Consider the following 14,452-nt stretch of genomic DNA (forward strand, 5'->3'; position numbering starts at 1 on the left):
TCATGATTAGGGTTACTTTGTAATCTCTGTATTGTACGGGGCAGTCCCGACTGTCTAGTATTGGTACAAACATACTGACTTAGGTATCAAACAGTGCCTTCCAAGGTCTAGACTCATTTCCTGCGACTTTGGAGAAACTACTCCTCGTCTATAACTTAGAGAGAGTATGACAGCTTATCAAGGCTATGCACACCCCCGCTATGAAGATACACGGACCAGACATTCTTGAGCTGTAGCTAAATAATTTAGATGTGGCTTTCAGCCACTCGGCATGGCATCACGCCTGGCTGTGAAGGCTCAAATGGTATTGACATGGCGATGGACTTGTTCGGCGTATTTTGTAAGCCTCTCCACCTCGTCCCAGATATCCGATCTTATCATCTTACTTGGCGAGATATAAGAATACAGGTGAGGGGTAGGTGCTAGTATATATGACATTGACTGGTGCGATTCGAATACTTATTGACAATCCTTGTCAGGTTATAAATAGTAACTAAGCCCAGCACTTAAGGACACGGACATAGGGCTACAGAGACAGTGACTAATTCCGCAAATCTCGGAAGTACTTGAAAATAGTAAAGTAACTAAAAGCTATACGCGGTGCCCCAAAAAGTGTGTATTCTTGGCGTGGAGTGGTCTGGGGAAGTGACCCGCACGTGAGACCCTGCGCAAGTCAATGATTGACCCGAGGTCATCACATGCAACAACGTCAGCATCACTCATAATGTTGACTTGTTCAGCAGATCGCCAACCTATTCCGTCAATACTCACTCTCCGACCTTGATCGATCGCACAACTTGTACACTTTTAGTCGCGTCCTACACCGACGCTTTCCTCATGGCCTATGACGCTCTGGCTTAAGGAAGGGCGCTGTGCGAGCTACCCGCTCCGACATCTAAAGCACAATGGCTGTTCACTCAACACTACGATCACGGGAGGATCCCGTCGTGATACTATACCACTACTACCTCAACCTGCTTCGTTCTCGGTTTAAGCGTTCATCGAAGACGGCCAAGCTGATCGCTACCGCTGCGCTAGTCCTCTCTATCGTGGGATCCGGATATGGAGGGTACAAACGGCTACGGCGGAAGGCGAAAGAACGCGCCCAGGGCCGACGGTTGTTGCGTCGAAACTCTGGAATTCGAGGGAAGGATGGGTCTCGCACCATATATGTACCTTACAAAGACTCCTTGACATCCAAGGTGACTATCTATCCAACGAAACCCACGACATTCGATGCGCACCGAAGGCTTTTCTTAAACCCTCCGGCTTCGGCTCGTGCTGGAGATGGAGAGTCAAACCAGATTCCACCGCCGATCACGAAGCCGGGTCTGAACCTCGCTTTTCTGCACCAGTTCCTCAGTCTTGGGAGTATCATGGTCCCTCGATGGGGTAGCAAGGAGACAGGTCTTCTCATGGGTCACGGTCTCTTCTTATTGTTACGGACATACTTATCGTTGTTAATTGCAAGGCTAGATGGTGAGATCGTGAGAGATCTTGTTGCAGGTAAAGGTCGAGCGTTTATGTGGGGTATTCTCAAATGGTGCGGTATTGGTACTCTCGCTTCGTACACAAATGCCATGATAAAGTTTCTGCAGTCTAAGGTGTCCATCGCCTTTAGAACGCGACTCACTAGGTATATCCACGATCTTTACCTCACCGGTGATGATAACTATTATAAGTTGATGAATACGGACGGCGGCATCGGCCAGGGCGCAGACCAGTTTATTACGCAGGATCTTACACTTTTCTGCTCTGCAGCAGCAGCGCTGTATTCTTCCATGGGAAAACCACTAGTGGACCTTTTCGTTTTCAATTACCAACTGTATCGCTCTCTGGGGCCTTTGGCCCTGAGTGGAATTCTCACGGGCTATTTCAGCACCGCAATCGTCTTACGCAAACTATCACCCCCTTTCGGCAAACTCAAAGCTGTCGAGGGCAAGAGGGAAGGTGATTTCAGAGGGCTTCATTCTAGATTACTTGCCAATGCGGAGGAGATATCGTTCTATGGTGGGGCTGACATCGAGCGAGTTTTCTTAACGAGAAGCTTCAAGGATCTCCAGCGCTGGATGGAGGGCATTTACAGCCTGAAGATTCGGTATAACATGCTTGAGGATATTATTTTGAAATATTCTTGGTCTGCCTTTGGCTATTTGATCACATCTTTGCCGGTCTTCCTTCCTGCATGGGGCGGCTTAGGCGGCGCTCTAGAGTTGGCTGACACGCCCGAAGCGGTTGGGAGGGAGCGGAGTCGTATGAAGGAATTTATCACGAACAAACGTCTGATGCTGTCTCTAGCAGATGCTGGTGGCCGAATGATGTACAGTATCAAGGATATTTCGGAATTGGCTGGCTACACCTCGCGTGTCTATACACTGATTTCTACATTGCATAGAGTTCATGCAGACGCATACTACCCTCCACGTGGCTCTCATGCGGAGCTGTACTCGATGGCGGATGTTCAGGGAACCATCCACAACGGCTTTGATGGGGTCCGTCTTGAACATGTCCCAATCGTTGCGCCATCTCTCTATCCTCGCGGTGGCGATGAACTTCTCGAATCGCTATCCTTCGTTGTACACTCTGGAGATCATCTGCTTATCTCCGGGCCAAATGGAGTTGGCAAGTCTGCCATCGCCCGTATCATTGCAGGCTTATGGCCAGTCTATCGTGGGTTAGTCAGCCGGCCAAGAGGGTTCGGGCTGGACGGGATCATGTTTCTTCCTCAACGGCCCTACCTCAGTGTAGGGACTCTACGTGATCAAGTCATCTACCCTCACACAGAAATAGACATGCATGAGGGGGGGGCGTCCGATGCGAACCTTCAAAAGATCTTGGATGATGCCCATCTAGGTTACCTTCCTACTCGCGAGGGTGGATGGGACTCCCGGAAAGAATGGAAAGACGTGCTGAGCGGTGGTGAGAAGCAACGAATGGCCATGGCACGTCTATACTACCACGAGCCCCGCTACGCCTTCCTCGATGAAGGAACGTCTGCAGTCTCGTCAGATGTCGAGGGTTTGTTGTATGAACGGGCCAAGGAGCGCGGGATCACCCTCATTACAATCTCTACCCGTGCATCTCTCAAGAAGTATCACACCTACAACCTCACTCTTGGCCTCGGATCTGAAGGTGAACAGTGGGAGTTCGAAAGGATTGGCACTGAAAAGGAGAAGATGAATGTCGAGAAAGAGCTGCAAGAACTCCGTAAGCGGTTGGATAAAGTTGACGAATGGAAGCAACGTCGCGAGGAGATTGAGAATGAACTAAGCAAAGTTTGGATTGAAGAAGGAGAGTTGGCCCCGCCGCCATATACAGAAGAGTCTGAAACATCTGAAATTCAAGTGATTGAGGGATCGACGAACTGATGAGAGTAGAACTGAAATTGGAAGTTGGGGTATGTAGTGTTCTTGTATGTACTCTGGATGAGATGAGCTTGATATAGAATCAGTGTGCCATTGGAACGATTAATTTAACGAGCCTCGCTCCTCAATTGGAATTAGAGCTTGAAAGTCTTCTAGTAATGATTATGACTCTGGCCGTCCCCCTACTAGAGCACTGATTGAGCTGCTCACTATCTGCTCGTCCATCATTCACATTCATCCATATGGGGGTCACATGACCATCGGCCACTCAGAAGGGGCAAAAGCGGATCATCGCATACAGAGATCAAAATAATTAATCATTGTCTTTCATGTCTACCAGATGCTCCACCCTCGTTTTTACTAAAATGAAGGTCGGGGTTTTCTGACTACCGATTTTTTCTAAATCTAAAAATACCATGATTACACCATTGCCAGGCTAAAATCCCTAAGCGTGTCAGCTACTTCATCTTCTATCAAAATGTCCCGGCCACATTCACTACACCCGGAAGAGGAGGATGTGAACGAGAGTGAGAATGTAATAATAGTCCCTATAGATGGATCATTCAGCGATGGGGATAAGTCTACTTGGCCCACAGAAGCCAGGTTTGGCATGCCGGATGATAGCAACTACCGGGAGAAATTGGCAACATTGTGGTTGCAAAAAACTGGAGCGTACGAAGAGGGTATGAATATGTTTTTGTTTTGCGAATTTTTTTTTTTCTCTTTTTCTTTTCTGTTTTCTCTGGTTTCTGTTATCATCTGTTCATTTTGGTAGTTGTGCGATTATTCTACTGTATTCCCATCACTGCCGCATTTCTCTTCCAGCGTGAACATCATTTCTAATCCAGTGACGCTTATACCTTTGTGGTGCTCACAACTCACTCGCTATGCCTTTCCACACCGATTTTCCTTCCTGATCTAAAGTATGCTAGAAGTCATACTTGTGTACCCCTATCTATGATCTCGTCGAATCCTACCATTCAAGGTGAGACCTTGTGTGCTAAACTATCCTGGTGATTGCGTTGAGACAGCTTCTTTGTTCCTTGTTGGTTGCATCCTACACATAATTTCTCCTCCTCATCAGCTAAAACATTGACTCTTCAGGGATGCGATATATGATCGACCGCTTACCAGATGGTTACGCCCTTTTCGACAGGCCGCGTGGAACGGACCCTACCATTGTAAGCCCTTTTTATAATACCTCGCAAACTTCTCTAAATCTAACAGTTTTCTTCACAGCGTGATCGGTTCCTTTGGGGTCATCCAATTGGGCAATACTTCCCCTCAACGATTCAGTTTTTCCCGCATTTCTACCGCTTAATGACAGGAGGATCTGACTCTTGTTCTTGTATGCTTTGTGTGAAAATGGCCAAGCGTGAAAAAGGTTCGGTCCTTAATTTGTATTGAGCTTGTAACTTTGGTTACTAAAACATCAGATCACTAGCCATAGTAGATGGTGTCGCCCCACGAGGCCGAAGGCCAGGGAGACCCCCTGGAAGTCAAAACGTTGTCAGGCCTGTCGACATGCCCCCGAGAAGGCCACCTGGACGACCACGAGGAAGGCCTGCAATAAACTTACCTAGAAGGCCCGGACGGCCCCCCGGCAGACCACCTGGTAGGTCTGCCGGGGCAGGTCTGCGCTCTGTCCTAGACGCCGAAGGCACGCCAGATGTGTTTAAGATGTCTGTGATGAAGCTCAAAGTCCATGGCGTCCTGGACGAGGGGATCAAAGAGACAGGAAGTATGGATTGGAGAGCAGAACGGAGCGCACTCGATGAGTATATCGAACAATTAGGCATGCAGCCTTCCTACGTTCCTCGGCCGGGAGAAGTCGTACTCTGGGCGCCGGATTATCAGGGGGAACTGGCGTGGAACCAGGAAACCATGCGCATCCAGATATATTCCCCTGGCCAAGACCAATGGCTAGGAACCCCCGAATGGCGGGCTGGTGTCGTTGGCCAAACCCCAGAAGAAGACCCTGTCCTTCAGGACTTAGTCGAGACAGCGTCTAAAAAGTGGGGTGTTAACTACTCAGGCTTTCGCGTAGAGACCTTTCCAGACCCACTTAGCTACGACAAAAGCTACTCATTGCAGTACAAATACGTTCATTTGAAATGTATCAAACCTTTCAATGCATACGAACTGTTTTTGCAAGGGATTCCGCGCGAAAATTTACACCCTTCCATCGCATATGCGATGACGATAATGTCATCATTCAGTCTGCTCGACAAGTACCATTTTAGAGGAGCTTGGCCGGACGCAGCAATCTATTGCCGAGGCATTTTCATTGGAGCGGAGCTCTTAATTATTGGAGATGCTGTCCGCTTGAAACCGAATACCCAATCCTTGTTAGAAACCGGTGGGGCTGTTGAGGACATTATGGTCATTGACGAAATACGGCTAGAGCTTATCAATTGCGTGGATGAAGCCCGGTCGGACCAGTTAGCAGAGCAATACCAAGTTCGCATTGCAGGAAAGGTCTATACGAGTACTCCCCGGAGAGCCAACGCTGGGACTGGCAGGCTGAGTAAACAATTGCCTATGAAACCCGAGGAGGTCATCGATGTTTTCCAGTCGGTTGGCATGGGTGGATATGGAGATTGGTACAGGGTGTGGAGAGGAGCAACGGTGGAGGTCTCGCAGGATATGATTCTTGGTCGATGTTACGACCCTGACGCTATGGATCTCTTGTATGGCTCTCGCTCACTGGGGCTAGATCTAATGGGAATCATTGAAGGGAGGGAATATTCACGAAAAGTCGATGAACGAATCCCGGAAGGAAAGAACTGGTTTTGGGGTGACTTTCGAACCCAGACACTGGCGATTGATACACTTAATGGCGAGGATGTCGGCTATTACAGTGAGGTACGCGAACTCAAGATGTGGAGAGCAAACCTCAGAGTCCTCGATGGCACCGCAGATTCAGCAGATCTCCGCGAAGCTAGAATCCCCGGCGATGTTGGTCGGCCCTCTACGAAGTTTCGGTCGAACTTTGCGGAGGTTGGTAAGACCAGCAAGCTAGTCAGCACTGGTCTTGGAGGTGCCGATGTGAGCAACCCAGTGAGCTCCGAAGAAGGGCTCAACCCGCCAACTGAGGAAGATACCTCCGAGCCAGAGGAAATCTTTCCGTTGCGTATAGATCAGCTTCGAGGAGGTACAGATGAGTCAGAGGGATGGTGATTACAGGCCAGAAGATGTGCCCTAGGACAAACAGCCCATACACGAATTCTGACCACGGCTACCTCAGACCTTTTTTCTTGCCGATATTAATTTTTCCCCCGACATACTATAGCGTCAAGGGCTTCTTCTACTTTGATACCGGGCGGCCTTTTTCTTTGCGCGATGCCTAGCGTAGAACTTAGGTGCTGACTATTGAATTATTTGTGAGCACGATGTCCCTCTAGCGTTCTGCGCCTCAGCCATGGTTTTCTAATTTTATCTTATCTCTTACCGCTGCAGACTAGGGAAGGGTGAGCATACAAGCAAGAATACAACAGTATCATGTTATCAACCGATAAGAGAAAACCATAAAAATAAAAAGCCGGAGATAACCGGCCGTCGGATTGGCCCGCAAGACCAAAAGGCGGGGAATATAGTATCAATTATATAAAAAAAACGAAGGGGGCAATAAAAATAAAGTAGAATTAAATCTCCTCTAATTGTTCCATCCCATCTCCTATCTTCCCCCAAGGCCACACGAATCCCCTCAACCGCAACAATGGGCCTAGACAACGTCCCCCAAGCCCAAGCCGTAACCGTAAGTCTTAAAGACCTCATCAACGGTAAGCAAAAGACAAAAAAAAGAACCCATCCCATAACCCATCCTCACCCACTAACCCTCCCAAACCCAGGCACCGTCTCCTTCGAAACCCTCACCGAAGCCTTCGGTCCCTCCTCCCTAGGCATAATCGTCGTCAAAGACCTAAACCCCGAATTTCAACGTCTCCGCACCCAAGTCCTCTCCAATGCATCATACCTCGCATCCCTCCCCTCCTCCGACCTAGGTACGTATAGTATATACCTCAAATTCGGCCGACCCTAATTTATCATCTGAACTAAACCCCACTAGAATCCCTAACTAGCCCCGCAGCAAAATACCTCGTGGGCTGGTCCTGCGGCAAAGAAACCCTCCGATCAGGCCACTTCGACACCCTCAAGGGCTCCTTCTACGTCAACTGCGCATTCTACCAGGACCCCTCGCTCCAGGGCGCCCCCGCTGACGCCTTCCCCGATCTCTCCGAATACACCGCGCCCAATATCTGGCCCCCCAAGGAGACTTTGCCTACGTTCCGGCCGGCGCTGGAGGAGCTCTGCACGCTCATTATTGATACGGCAGCGCTGGTGGCAAGGGCGTGTGATCGGTACGCGGGGGCGAATATTGAGGGGTATAAAGATGGGTATTTGGAGCATGTTGTACGGACGAGTTTGACAACGAAGGCGAGGTTGTTGCATTATTTTCCTGCGGAGGGAGGTGAGGGTAAGAATGCGGGTGTTGGGGAGGGGGAGGGTGATGATGATTGGTGTGCGACGCATTTGGATCATGGGTGTTTGACAGGGTTGACGTCGGCTATGTTTGTTGATGAGGCGAGGACTACAGAGGCGGGGAGGGAATTGGAGGAGTTGGATGTGTCGCCGGATCCGAAGGCTGGGCTTTATATCCAGTCGCGGACCGGTGAGGTAGTTAAGGTTAACATTCCGAGGGATTGTTTGGCGTTTCAGACCGGGGAGGCGTTGGAGCTTATTACTAGGGGAAAGTTTAGGGCTGTGCCGCATTTTGTGAAGGGTGCTCGGCCTTCTGAGGGGAGGCGCATTGCGAGGAATACGTTGGCGGTGTTTACACAGCCGAATTTGGGCGAGGAGGTGGAGAGTGGGAAGAGTTTTGGGGAGTTTGCGAGGGAGGTTGTGGCTAGGACTTATTAGGGCATTATTTTCTTTTTGGTCTATTAGTGAGAGGGTTGGTGGTTCAGAGTTAAGTTTTATTATGACGATGGTGTGCGTATAGTTATGAGTTCCGAGTACTATGGTTCTTATATTGTACAATTGCAGGTTGTTTGTCTAGACACCTAGGAAGAAGTACGGTAGGCATCGCCAGCCTGGAGGGCTTCATCGTCGGGTCACGGAACGTAGGGTCCCAAATGGCAGGACTTCTCCGATCTTCTTTGCGCCGGTAAAGAGCATGCAGAGACGGTCAATTCCGCACCCCCAGCCACCTGTAGTCGGCAGGCCCCATTCCAGCGCCTCGAGGTAACTCTCGTCGATTTCTGTTGACTCGTCTGCATCCTTGCTGTAGCGTACTTGATCATCAAACTTGCGTCTCTGCTCAGATGGCGAGTTTTCTTCCTCGTAGGTATTCACTATCTCTCTCCCTTCGATGAAGAGCTCTCCACGCGCGGCGACACGTTGACCAGTATCCGGGTGAATAAAGGATTTTGACAAAGGGGACAAGCATTCGGGAGGGTTGATGATAAAAGTTGGGCTCACGCATTCTGGTTCAACATAGATGCTGCAAAGTTCATCCAACAATCGGGGAAGCGTAGGCCTCTCCGGAATCTCGAGGGATAAGTCTTTGAAGAGCTGTCTAACCTGGATCAGAGCATCCGGAGACGTGAGGTCCGGGAGCTTGCGGCCGATCTTCTCTTCGATACCAGAGATAAAATCGATCCGGCGGAATGGCGTTGAGAAGTCAACCCCGGTGGGCTTCAGGGTAGCGTCTTTGTTAAACTCGCGGATATGCTGTGCCATGCCGGATAGCAAATTCTCTGTCATGGACAAAAGGTCTTCCAGATTGGCGTATGCATGATAGAACTCGCATGTTGTAAACTCAGGGTTATGGGTTTTGTCAATGCCTACACAAGTGTCAGCCGTCGAAAATCGCTACGCGGGAAAGCATAAGATAGGAAAAGGACAACGGACCTTCATTGCGAAACGACGGTCCAATTTCAAACACCTTATCGAAACCCCCCACTACCAAACGCTTCAACCACAGCTCTGGTGCAATCCGGAGAGATAGTTGACGTTCGGGAAATTCAGTCGCAGAGGTGTAGAAGGGACGAGCAATGGCTCCGCCGGCGATCGAATTGACGATGGGAGTGCTGACCTCCATAAAAGACCGGTCAAGGAAGAATTGACGCAGATATTGGACGATCAGCGAACGTGCCTTTATAATGTCGGTCGTGGTCTGGTCTGCGAGGAACTGAACATGACGGGGGTATGGCGAGTTCTCGTGCTCCTTCGCATCCAGGGGAATATCATGGAGACAAGGAGCCAGAAGTTGAGGCAATTCCGTGGCCACAACCGTGAGCTCTCCTCGTCCAGTACGGTGAGGTTTACCTGTTACGGCTATGACAAGGGTTTAGTCTAAGAGAACATACAGCGATGGCTGTTAAACATACAGAAAGCATCACCGCGGCGAAGCAGACGGTAGAGCTTTTTGAAGGCTTCGGGGGTTATCTCGGGCAGTTGGCGGAGATTGCACATAATCTGAACTTTATGGCCATCTTGGACGATATCGAAGAAGATCAATTTGCTCCCGGCAAGTCTATACGTACGTATCCTACCTACTAATCTAAGTACAAGGACAATAAGGTAGAGCCGACTATGGCTGAGACCTACCACGCACAACAACAGAGTCGCCTTCTACTGTCTCATTATTTTCTAGATGGCTATATCGATCACGGAATTCCGAGCAGTTCACTGAGCGACTGTCTGTTGCTAGCCGAGGATACGGATCAGGACAGGCATTCTGAACCTCCTGTAGCCGTTCCTTGAAGGCCCTTTCGGGCGAGGCTGAACTGCTGCTACTCCTAGTGCTGGTAGAAATGATGGAAGGGTGATTACTTGCTCGAGCTGCATAAGCTCTCGATGAGGCCCATTTTCCACTGGGTAACCCTGAACTGAACATCATTTATTAGCACCAGGGATCAAACCGATCATGTGCGAAAGAGAGGAACGAAAACAAGTTCATGCAATTAAATCCAGTCAGAGTCAAAAGGCTTCCGTTACGTTCATTACTTGCAAAGCAAGCATCAACTGCAGCGGTTCTGTAAATAGGAAGGGATCTGTCTCGTCCTCGGATGGCATTGCAGGGGATTTTATATAGAAAAAAGACAGCAAAAATAACTGGGGGAGTTTCTTACCTGGACCAAAGTCTCCCCGAGGTCAGTTGTAAAGCCCACCGGGGGCGGATTGAATGCATTTGCAATGAATAGGAAGGCGTAACCTACTCACATCGCGTGTGCGGGAAGAAAGGAACGAGACGAGCCAAAAAGCCAAAGAAAAATCGTTCGAAGGCGGTGAAGGTGGTCCAAGCTTCTGACTGGAACTTCCGATGAACAGCAATTCAATACCTCTCCATCTTCTCTCTATACTTACTAACATCAACTTGACTCTTCTACTAAAATTGTTAGTAAATTCCTATACATTAATTGATTGCGAAAGCTAATGCCTCCCCAGTAATTTCCCGATAACCCTCCAACAATAACCGACATCATGTCTTTCCTCTTTGGCGGCCCTCCCAAAATGTCCTCGGCAGAGAAGATTGCTGCCGCTGAGACCGAAGTTGAGATGATTTCGGACATGTTCAACCGGTGAGCTCATAGATAATATCCAAATTCACGTGGACTATTTGATGCCATAAGATGGCCACTCAATGTTTGGGTTCACAAGTGCGACTCTTATCTTCGACTCAGCGACACTGACACCGATACCTTTACCTAGTCTCACCGAGTCCTGCACCAAGAAGTGCATTCCCAACGACTACCGTGAAGGCGACCTGAACAAGGGCGAGTCCGTCTGCCTTGACCGCTGCGTGTCCAAGTTCTTCGAAGTCAACATCAAGGTTAGCGAGAAGATGCAGGGCGAAGCTGCCAACAAGCAGGGCGGTGGTATGGGATTCGGCATGTAAATGGACGAGAAACCGGTTGCCTTATGAACAAAGCTCCCTCTTAAATCATAGTTCATGTTCTTTTTACGCTCGACTTTGCCTTTATGTTGCTCGTGTCAGGCGCGGATCTTACCTTGGGTTCAGAAATCATCTTTTGCCGAGAAGCGTTGCATTTGGGTTGGCTCTCGAAATTATCAATCTCCGGGGCGCTCAATGCCGGCTGGTTATGACCACGGTCTGCTATGAGTGCCAGGATGGTGGAAACGTTTGGGTCTTGGTTCTGGTTCTGCGCATGGCATGGTTAATCGAATGTTTTTCATATTATGTACAATAGAAGTGAATATAAAATATCACAGTATTACATTACAGGTGCCAGCCCAAGGCAACAGTTACGAAAGCCCCGTAAACCTTCCTAGCCACGAAAGCCAAGAGCAACTTTGTCTCTCCTCTTCACCACGAATTAGAGTCTTAACCCTTGTTTCTATCTCATCAACGTGTCTCTCGAACTCCCCTAGACCAGTCTCAACATCTTCGATCTTGGAACCCAAAACGTTAAGTTCGTAGTCTAATTTCGCGCTCATCATCTCGACTCGTCTCATGTTGTCCGTGAGTGAAGAATGCTCTTCCGACATGAGATCACTGGATCTCTCTCTAATCCCCTGGTATTGATTCAATCTCTTCATGTATGATGTATTGACTCTTTCGTGCATCTCGTATAGGATTCGGTTCAGATCATCGACTGAATCAACTTGTCTTTCGACCCAAGGAACGGTGTCTTCGCGTAGGCCTTGAACTCTGGAGTTGAATATTCGCGCGTCGCACACTAGCATATCCTCCTCGGCGATAGCTTCCTCCAAGCTGGCATCGGGTTTCTCAGAGTCGCCAGCCTTTCCCTTCAAATCTTCCCATCCCAAGACAACCTCCTCGATGGTGCTGAAAGACAGATGACGAGGCCAGTAATTATCTAAATGCCCAATATCGTCTGCCCGGTAAAGACCGGCACAGCTTTGCGGCCGGCGCAATGACATGATGCCGAACTCCGACGCCTGATCTTGTTCAGCAGGCACATCGATCGACCGTGACTTCCACCTTTCTAGATCTTGTGATTCTTCATCTGTCCGGGCTAAAGACACCTTCCGCGGGGGCTCGGAGGGTTCGCTGGATGTTACCGGTTCGATCGTTATGGCTGGAGGTTTAGCATCGGATGATTTCGGTAAAAGGTTGTTAAGCGGTGTTTCGGCGGTCAATTCATCAGTTTGGGCTGCTACCTCGCTATCAGGAATACTTTCAGGTGCGAGTTGGCGACCGCCATCGGAAGCTACTTTCGTGGGGACCATTTCAGTGTCGCCTTCTAACGGAGGAAGGTAAGCTGCGTCACCAACGACATCCATATCATCCTTTGTCTTCTGAGGGTTTGACCGTAAACCCACTGCGTCTTTGAATCTGCCGAATCCTATTCTTGCATCTGACACTTTTCCACTGACGCCTCGTCGTACCAGTCTACCCAGGTTCTGCTCTTTGTCTTCAAGCGTGTTGACTAGCTCTAATTGTCTTCCTGAACGATCTGGCACCTGATAAGAGCGCTCGGCTATTATATCGTCGTGTGAGTTTCGTTTTCGACTCGTCCACAGATATCCCCCTTGGTCATCTGTAGTAAACATCATGCTTGAAGCTGAGCGCCTACCTGGAGAGCTATTGTCGACCCCGCACTTGCGTGGTTTTCCTCTCCAGAGCCATTTTGCCCGTTCGCCCGTAACCAAGTGTGCAAGGTTGTCCACATCTAGAGTTTCAATATCGGCAATACCGCCCTTTTCCCGACCCCGCACCATGCCCATCACCATCTCGCCCCCATGTCCGCTCAGCTCGGCCATAGTCGACTTCACGGCATCTGTCCACCCCTCTGCATTCGCAGCCTTTGCAGTGACTCGATGAAGCCGGTCCAATGTTTGACGGTCTAGTCTTCGGGTCCGTTTCAACTTCTGGGACTTCTGGAAACTACTAATCCCTCTTTTCAAGTTGGAGATATCAAAGGCATCTTTTCCAACCGGAGCACCAAAAGCGTGAAGACGATTCCGGGCTCCCATGAGCGTCCCCAACAGAGCAGCCACGGTAGTTGGTCCCAGAACACCATCGCTGGGTTCAATATTGTATAGGTCCATGCCAATTTCTGTCCACCAGTCGCTAATTGCTGCCTCCGTCACGTCACATAGAATTCCATCAACATACTCTGGCTCTAAATTACCAAACATCATCAAGGCGATCTGGCACTGCTTCACAAGCTCTATAACGGCCGAATAGAGCGGGACTCTCTCACTTGTCCGGTAAAGATGGTGGAATTTGGCTTCAGTTGCGGCTGTGGGTGGTTGTAATTTTAAGCCGGCCCGGCCTGAACAATTGAGCCGTTTTAAGTTTTCATTCACGATAAAATCATCCTTGTGCTTGTGAATATCGCCATCAGGCACAGGTATGACAGTAAGAGCTGACGGAAAAGTGCTCAAATCAGTAACCATCAGAGTACCAAATGGGGTCTCTTTCTTGCGTGCTTGGTATTCGGTAACTGCTTCGCAGTATAATTTTAAGCGGGGGGACCATGTTGACTCATCCTTGGGAACGCTTAGCAACCCAGCCACCACCTTGTGCGAAGGGTCTCCTGTGTAGGTAGTGATAATAAAAGTAGGGTGGATCCTGGAGCAAGCCCATTGCTCCACGATGTATATCTCATAGCCCTGGAGAATTAGGCGCCGATGCAACACAATTGTCAAAGGGTCTTCTTCAAGGTATCGGAGCGCGACAGGATCGGTAAAGACGAGCCTCTGGTGCCCAGGAAGATACGGCTCTCCATCCGGGCCGTTATTGGGTGGGGAACTTTCTTTGGTACCAACTGATTGTTTTGTATCACGCCGGATAGTGGTAGTAGAAGGCGCAGCCTGTGCGCCGTTTTGCATTGGTTGTGACATGGTAGAAACAAGGAGTTCCTACCACTTAAAGAATGAATGAAGTTATCATGTCCTTGACGTGAACTAGGGAAGATACAATCACGAGTGCCGTCCAGAGACCAAGCTCAATATAAAGGGGGGAAATAACTGACCCTCCTGGGGTCTGTCGTACTGTCCACCAAGCCGGAGAGAATCGTGACATATCCGAGGTATGTGGAGGACTTTGCGGGTTTATAGTCTGAAACGTGGGGACGCGAAGCGGAAATACG

General features: G+C 49.3%; 6 protein-coding genes across 6 annotated transcripts; 4 read left to right on the plus strand and 2 right to left on the minus strand.

The window, feature by feature from the left end:
* The first annotated feature begins 675 nt into the window (after window positions 1–675).
* On the plus strand, window positions 676–3,588 carry pxa1 (putative peroxisomal ABC transporter (PXA1)). Its single transcript, XM_032041902.1, has one exon. It carries the CDS (start codon window positions 906–908, stop codon window positions 3,366–3,368), a length of 2,463 nt encoding a protein of 820 aa, XP_031900530.1. The 5' UTR covers window positions 676–905; the 3' UTR covers window positions 3,369–3,588.
* A 111-nt stretch (window positions 3,589–3,699) lies between these two features.
* BDW43DRAFT_275913 (uncharacterized protein) lies at window positions 3,700–6,802 on the plus strand. Its single transcript, XM_032041903.1, has 5 exons — window positions 3,700–4,048; window positions 4,234–4,350; window positions 4,470–4,546; window positions 4,605–4,749; window positions 4,810–6,802. The coding sequence occupies exons 1-5, from the start codon at window positions 3,844–3,846 to the stop codon at window positions 6,543–6,545; spliced, it is 2,280 nt and encodes a 759-aa protein (XP_031900531.1). The 5' UTR covers window positions 3,700–3,843; the 3' UTR covers window positions 6,546–6,802.
* Window positions 6,803–6,987: 185 nt separating this feature from the next.
* BDW43DRAFT_84924 (uncharacterized protein) lies at window positions 6,988–8,377 on the plus strand. The gene is made up of 3 exons (XM_032050592.1): window positions 6,988–7,147; window positions 7,217–7,369; window positions 7,435–8,377. The coding sequence occupies exons 1-3, from the start codon at window positions 7,084–7,086 to the stop codon at window positions 8,283–8,285; spliced, it is 1,068 nt and encodes a 355-aa protein (XP_031900532.1). The 5' UTR covers window positions 6,988–7,083; the 3' UTR covers window positions 8,286–8,377.
* On the minus strand, window positions 8,304–10,020 carry BDW43DRAFT_84954 (putative lysyl-tRNA synthetase). Its single transcript, XM_032050593.1, has 3 exons — window positions 9,758–10,020; window positions 9,279–9,704; window positions 8,304–9,211 (listed from the first exon to the last, which is right to left on the minus strand). The coding sequence occupies exons 1-3, from the start codon at window positions 9,840–9,842 to the stop codon at window positions 8,469–8,471; spliced, it is 1,254 nt and encodes a 417-aa protein (XP_031900533.1). The 5' UTR covers window positions 9,843–10,020; the 3' UTR covers window positions 8,304–8,468.
* A 700-nt stretch (window positions 10,021–10,720) lies between these two features.
* Window positions 10,721–11,617, plus strand: BDW43DRAFT_275922 (Tim10/DDP family zinc finger protein). Its single transcript, XM_032041904.1, has 3 exons — window positions 10,721–10,766; window positions 10,818–10,951; window positions 11,082–11,617. Exons 2-3 carry the CDS (start codon window positions 10,854–10,856, stop codon window positions 11,266–11,268), a joined length of 285 nt encoding a protein of 94 aa, XP_031900534.1. The 5' UTR covers window positions 10,721–10,766; window positions 10,818–10,853; the 3' UTR covers window positions 11,269–11,617.
* Window positions 11,618–11,636: 19 nt separating this feature from the next.
* On the minus strand, window positions 11,637–14,204 carry BDW43DRAFT_311041 (putative Sin3 complex subunit (Stb2); the record flags this gene model as incomplete). Its single annotated transcript, XM_032047104.1, has 1 exon — window positions 11,637–14,204. One exon carries the CDS (start codon window positions 14,202–14,204, stop codon window positions 11,637–11,639), a length of 2,568 nt encoding a protein of 855 aa, XP_031900535.1.
* Between the last annotated feature and the right edge of the window lie 248 nt (window positions 14,205–14,452).

Source organism: Aspergillus alliaceus, assembly GCF_009176365.1.
Source record: "Aspergillus alliaceus strain CBS 536.65 unplaced genomic scaffold BDW43scaffold_21, whole genome shotgun sequence".
Taxonomy (NCBI): Eukaryota; Fungi; Ascomycota; class Eurotiomycetes; order Eurotiales; family Aspergillaceae; genus Aspergillus; species Aspergillus alliaceus.

Excerpts from the sequence above, each read along its gene's own strand:
- BDW43DRAFT_84954 (XM_032050593.1), bottom strand. The coding sequence starts at position 9,842 with ATGTGCAATCTCCGCCAACTGCCCGAGATAACCCCCGAAGCCTTCAAA. Across the intron at positions 9,705-9,757 it reads TCGCCGCGGTGATGCTTTCT|CCGTAACAGGTAAACCTCAC; the intron begins GTATGTTTAACA and ends CCCTTGTCATAG. Across the intron at positions 9,212-9,278 it reads ACCGTCGTTTCGCAATGAAG|GCATTGACAAAACCCATAAC; the intron begins GTCCGTTGTCCT and ends ACACTTGTGTAG.
- BDW43DRAFT_275922 (XM_032041904.1), top strand. The coding sequence starts at position 10,854 with ATGTCTTTCCTCTTTGGCGGCCCTCCCAAAATGTCCTCGGCAGAGAAG. Across the intron at positions 10,952-11,081 it reads ATTTCGGACATGTTCAACCG|TCTCACCGAGTCCTGCACCA; the intron begins GTGAGCTCATAG and ends ACCTTTACCTAG.
- BDW43DRAFT_275913 (XM_032041903.1), top strand. The coding sequence starts at position 3,844 with ATGTCCCGGCCACATTCACTACACCCGGAAGAGGAGGATGTGAACGAG. Across the intron at positions 4,049-4,233 it reads AACTGGAGCGTACGAAGAGG|TGCTCACAACTCACTCGCTA; the intron begins GTATGAATATGT and ends ATACCTTTGTGG. Across the intron at positions 4,351-4,469 it reads GTCGAATCCTACCATTCAAG|GGATGCGATATATGATCGAC; the intron begins GTGAGACCTTGT and ends TTGACTCTTCAG.
- pxa1 (XM_032041902.1), top strand. The coding sequence starts at position 906 with ATGGCTGTTCACTCAACACTACGATCACGGGAGGATCCCGTCGTGATA.
- BDW43DRAFT_84924 (XM_032050592.1), top strand. The coding sequence starts at position 7,084 with ATGGGCCTAGACAACGTCCCCCAAGCCCAAGCCGTAACCGTAAGTCTT. Across the intron at positions 7,148-7,216 it reads TCTTAAAGACCTCATCAACG|GCACCGTCTCCTTCGAAACC; the intron begins GTAAGCAAAAGA and ends TCCCAAACCCAG. Across the intron at positions 7,370-7,434 it reads CCTCCCCTCCTCCGACCTAG|AATCCCTAACTAGCCCCGCA; the intron begins GTACGTATAGTA and ends AAACCCCACTAG.